At 37.9% G+C, this 6000-nt stretch overlaps 1 protein-coding gene across 1 annotated transcript in view; it reads left to right on the top strand.

The window, feature by feature from the left end:
- Nucleotides 1-1319: 1319 nt before the first annotated feature.
- Nucleotides 1320-6000, top strand: part of LOC120929387 (twist-related protein 2-like) — a 67055-nt gene continuing 62374 nt past the window's right edge. Inside the window, exon 1 of the mRNA XM_040340776.1 lies at nt 1320-2338. Within this exon, the coding sequence (XP_040196710.1) occupies nt 1811-2299 (489 nt within the window). The 5' untranslated portion in view covers nt 1320-1810 and the 3' untranslated portion in view covers nt 2300-2338. The remainder of the gene's footprint in view (nt 2339-6000) is intronic.

Raw genomic sequence — 6000 nt, 5'->3', positions numbered from 1 at the left:
CAGGCAATAAGCAAGTCAAGGCAGAGCGGTGTCATATGAAGATATAAAAATGAAGAAGGCAAAACTGTAATCATATATGTAATTAAGCAGCATAATTACCTGTTTATCTGGAGTTTTACAAAAATGAAATGATCTCATGAGCACACCACACACAACTAGACTGAATAATAAGATAAACGTACCTACAATTAATATTCTATTTGATATTTTTAGAGATTGTAGCTGCATTTGAATGAGAAAACAGGTTGCTATCATTAAATAAATGAAATTTAACACACAAAAAACAAAAAAAACAAAAGCTTAGAACTGGATGGTTACACCATAAAGTCTGATATTTGGTTGGTGTGATTTAAGTCACACCATAGCAATATATTATCAAAGAAGGTTCCTATATACAAGTATGACATCACAGAAGAAGCTGACTTTATATTAAACTAAGACTTGTGTATCATAAAAAAAAGTACATTTAATGTATAATCAGAACAAACTAGTGATAGGAGGAGGCCTGTGATGGAACTTTGCTATAACTTCTAATATCTTTACAGTAGGCGGCCCACTGTTTCTCAGATATGTACCTAGGAGTATATTATCTGCAGACTAACTCCCAGCTCTTGCTACATGTGCATGTTCAACTGCCAAGCATAGATACAAAGTGTTATTGTTAGTTTTTCCCATTGCCTGTTTTTGTTGGAACTACAACAACTATATGTTTGCTATCCTGTTTAGACAAGATGATTCATCTTGATTTTTTAAAATGGTTGTGTATCTTTGCAGCCTGTGCATGTGTATATATATTGGTGGAGTTTACAGTTGGCAGCAGCATCACAGCGTGTCCGTTTCCCATAACGTTGAAGACTGGTCCAATGCAACATCAAAACACTACTGGCAGTCTGTTCCGATCAGGGGATTTCGGGACACAAACATAAAGCGTGTCTATAAAACCAACTCGGAAAGGAAAGGGTTTTCCCATCATCTGGTTAGGATTTGCACTGGTACAATCTGTCACAACAGTGTCTGTTTATTGTGCTGCTCTTCTACACTATACACTCTCCCCAGTGAGGTAACCTCATCCTATATAAAGATTTTCTTCTGCCTAGCAGCGTTTGTTGATAGAGAAATTATGCTTTCTGAATGCAGAGACTGCACGGTGCAGCCTTTATATGTAAATGATGAAGTGTCTGAAAGATTTAAGGGGTAACAGTGATTCACTGGGAAAGGCCCCTGTACCCCCTCAGTGGCGCCTAAGGGGACTGATGCCGCCTTTATGTTACTTCTTGCTTGATGGGCAGTCTGCTCCAGCCTTCCGTTCACTGTGCATCTGTGCCTGCAGGGCTTAAATCTGGAACCCATAATGTCCAGCAACGTTTATACTACCTTTCCATGATGGATTGGTTTTGACTGAAGGAAAGGAGAGAGGGAGGGGGGGTGAAGAGTTATTTGGAATCACAAAGTTAGAGAGAAGTTATGGATCCCTCCCCCCAATTCATTGGCTTGGATGATCCAATCAGAAGACGCACAAGGCCAATTTCTTGTGAAATCCCTCCTTAACATCCAAAAATGAGGAGTGAAAGAAAAGAAGGACGGATTGGAGCATTATTCGGGAAGCCTGTTAAGCTTAGGAGCACACACTCTGCCTGAATCTGCTGGCACACACACGCTGCTTTCCAGAATTTCTTTCACCTTACTTGGTACAGCCTTTTGCCTCCAATACTTTAAAAAGGTTCTGGCACAAATAAGAGTGCATTCCATAGCGGGCATCTGGGGGAGGATCACAAGTAGAGTTCAGGCAGCAGGGACCACTTCATACAAGATGAAAGAAGAAGGAGCATGCCCCGACTCCCCTGAAGACAGCCTGGTAACCAGTGAGGAAGAGGCTGAGTGCCAACAGAGAAAGGCCATACGTAAGCGCACAGTGCTGGTGGGCAAACCTGATGATGGGAGGGTGCCCCTATCACCAACATGCAAACGCAACAAAAGGAGCCCCCAGTTAGAAACATTTGAGGATGTACACACACAGAGAATAATCGCCAATGTCAGAGAGCGGCAACGCACACAGTCCTTAAATGACGCTTTTGCAGAGCTGCGCAAGATCATCCCTACTCTACCATCTGATAAACTCAGCAAGATACAGACCCTGAAGCTGGCTTCACGTTATATTGATTTCCTGTATCAAGTCTTGCAGAGCGATGAGCTGGACCACAAGATTGCAAGCTGTAACTATCTTGCTCATGAAAGACTCAGCTACGCTTTCTCTGTTTGGAGAATGGAAGGTGCCTGGTCCATGTCAACATCCCACTGAGCCACCAGCCGATGTCCTTTGTGCCTGCTGTTCAAGAAGGTATGTGGGAAAGCAACAAGGCTTGGCAAACAGTTTTATATCTATTATATGGAGTCTGCAATGGCTGTGTATCGCCTGCTCATCTGAAATGCAAAGATTGAAAAACTGAGGGTAATCTGAGCGTTTAATATGCTTGTTTAGATACCATCAAGGATCTACTATTACAGTTAATATATGTCCTTGTTATCAAGGAACTCTGTGTTATGTAATAATGTAGGAGGTGGAATATGCGTTAGTGTCACAATAATTTTCAGAAGAGTGGTCAAAATCTCACTTCTTCCTATTATATTCTGTTTCCCTCTCGGCAAACCATGAGAGGTTGATTCATAAACTAATATTTTCTATCTAGCTGCAGGCATCTATAACCTTGTCCACACTTTCTGGAGGCTTGTGGCCAATATATCTTCACACAGGGTTACATTGTTTCACTAGTGTGCACTTTAAGCTTGCAACAGTCAGTGCACATGTCATTTATATCCCTGTCGTTCAGACTGCTAAGCAAAAAAGGATGTTATACACTCCTGTTATAAATTAGACAAGGATAGGGCTTGGCTGACCTAGGCCACATTATCACTTTTCACGGCTAATCATGTCTCCTGGGTGGGAATGAGGTGCAAGCATTTCCTTCATTACACTATCCAGACTGATTAAACTGTACAGCCGGAAAAGTCTTAGCCACACTTCATTACTTACAACAAGGTGCCCAGTGCTGAACATAGCACAACACTTAGAGCTCAATTAGCAGTGTTTAAAATGGAAATTGCAAGGCAATCTGTAGTTTCATTAAACTTTACAACAGAAACAAAACACTGAGGATACCTAAAAAAAAAAATTGATTCCAAGTTCTAAGAGTAATGATATATTTTTTTATATTACTGCTCTTAGAAGTGAATCCAATTTTACAAATGTGATATTGCACCTTATAATATGAAAACAATAATCAAATTAAAGGCTGTAACAGAGCAAATTTTTTTTCCTGCTACCCACATTTGTATATATGTTCTTTTCAAGTTTGTGTACAATTCTATATCTAATGCTAAACACCGATAAGTCACTTGTAGAGGTCTACAGATTAATGCAAATCCTTAAAAATACATTACTTGTTAAGAACATCTAAAGAAACTACAGGCAGTCCCAGAGTTACATACATCCGACTTAGATACGACTCATACTTACAAACAGAGGGAGACAACAGGAAGTGAGAAGAAATCTACCCCTAGGAAGGGAAAATCACTCCTGTAGGAGATATCAAGGGGAAAAAGTGGCTTTATCACCAACCCTTGTTTTCATGACAACCCAACATTTTCTAAATCCACTTGTCACAGGGACAGAAAGGGAAGTGAAATCTTCTGAACAGGGGCACAGACAGCAAAACAAACATTATTGGGGTGTTAACCCTTCCCTATTCTATCCAAAAAAACGTAAAGAAAAATGTTGGCCTTGAGACATGTAAAAAATGTACCTGTTCCAGCTTACATACAAATTCATCTTAAGAACAAACCTACAAAACCTATCTTGTTTGTAACCCGGTCTGTACTACAGCAAAGCTTTATAAAGAACATCAAGATATACAGTTAGACATAATTATATAGTATAGGAGTCCAAACAGATGTATGATACAAAGTACACTTGACATCTAAAATGTGCCCATTATGTCTGCACGTTATCGATAAAATAGTGTTTCATGGCAATAATAAATTAGTTGCAAACATATGCATTCTATGTTTAGTTTAGGAAAAAGAGTGATGCATTATGTTCTCAGGTAAAATGGTTTGTTGTTTCTTAACAATTGCACCCTTACTATTTAGGGATCTCTTTTCCACTAAAGCCTTTTTTTATATGTTTGCTACCTACGAAATTATCGTACAGCTAAAAAATGGAAACGCATATTTCTTTGCTCTCACGATTTGAAAATAAAAATAAAATAATACAACGCAGTATAAGAATATTTCTTGTGTTTACATAGCTCATCCCAACAGTAAAAGCCTTAAAAAATATTGTTAGGTGTTATAAGTAGCCTGTATCTGAAAATGATGAACAGTCATCCCATATGTCTTTGTATATCTGCTAGTATTCATTCCAAGATAGTGGAAATAAACATTGACATGTCAGGGACTGCATACAACTTTTTTAAATAGTAAAGTTCACCTTTGCTATTAGTATCTTTGGGTTTTAAGTAACAAATGAAGTTGTGGTTAAATCTGAGTTGACAGCTAAATTATACCATGTGGTAGTTCATTTAGTTGAAAATCAATATTCATAGGTTCCGTTGATTTATGCCCATGCCTAGGGTATGCAGACCACCCGAGAAAATCCGTGCAGCTATGTGTGATGTTTATTTCTATACATTGTCTGTGTCCCACCGCTTATTTATCTAGCATTCAAGAACTGTCCAAATGTTTCATTTCAAACGTTTCAGCTGCCTTGCTAACATCTTTCTCCAATAATCAAAGTAGTTTGCCTTGTCTATTTTGTGGTATAGACTTGTTTTCTTAAATTTTGCCTTTGGACGTTGTAACATAAACAAACTTTTAAGCATTCCTTCATTGTCGAACACGCAGGGGGCTGTGTGCATGACAAAGATGTATTTTGCTGTGTGTGTATGTACCAGGAATCTTCCTAGAAGAGAACTGAACTTGCACCTTTACATGTGTTACTGTAATACAGTTAGCTGCCTATTATAAACACTCAGCCCATAATAAAGTGTTTATAATCCTGGAAATCACATAGAGCCTAGAAGCAAATGTAGATTTAACAAATCAGCTTGGTTTATTCAATAAGGTGAGTACAGAATAAAGCCAACACTTGATTTATCCAACTGCAGTAAACTAAAACCTGATTGGCTGTTTCGGATTGGTGCACCTTGTACATCCTGACTGCTCACTGCACTGCTTTATTACATTCACCAAGTGTATTTCAAGACAAACTAGACAAGGATTGTCGTTACCTCTGATTAATGAACTGTTGTGGTTATGGCTAAGAAATATACTAGTCGGTAACTAACCAAATAAAGTTTTGATGTAAAACGACATAAACATTACATCTCATACATTCACTTCTGCGGAAATCTGTTACTTGCTGTAGATTTAGTAATGACTACTGCTGTTCGTCACAGCGTACCGAGTGATATGTTCTGTCATCACAGGCATTTTCTGCTCATTTTTACTGCCTGCCTAATAATTGTATTATGTTACTGGCTTTAAATGTGCTTATCATTCCCCTTTGTTCATTTTCTTTTTATACCTATTTGTTTGTCATGCAAAGGGTAAGAAAGAAAATCTCTGTTAAATGTAACTCTAAAAAACATGCAACAGTTTTAGCAAGGTCTTGTGCAATATGTTAACATTTTACATGCAATAATTCTAATAACTTAGGCATGTAAATAAAACAAAACTTTAAGCCAACATGTTAACAAATGCATATAAGTTAAAGAATGGTATTCCTTAGTTCCAACATATTGGTATAAAATTGTGGTATGCATGATCTTATATAAGTTCTGCATTTTTATAGTTTCTAGGTTTCCCTTACCTTAATGAGAAAGGAAAGCAAAGCACAGAAAACATTTTCCTTGCTATATTTTAATATATGTCAATGTCAAAGCTTATCGTGTTAGTGCTGTAAGACATAATTAAGGTGATATATTAGTTTGAGTTCACTGCGGG

The sequence above is a fragment of the Rana temporaria genome, chromosome 2, assembly GCF_905171775.1.
Source record: "Rana temporaria chromosome 2, aRanTem1.1, whole genome shotgun sequence".
Classification (NCBI taxonomy): Eukaryota; Metazoa; Chordata; class Amphibia; order Anura; family Ranidae; genus Rana; species Rana temporaria.
This window is presented reverse-complemented; position numbering and strand designations above follow the sequence as displayed.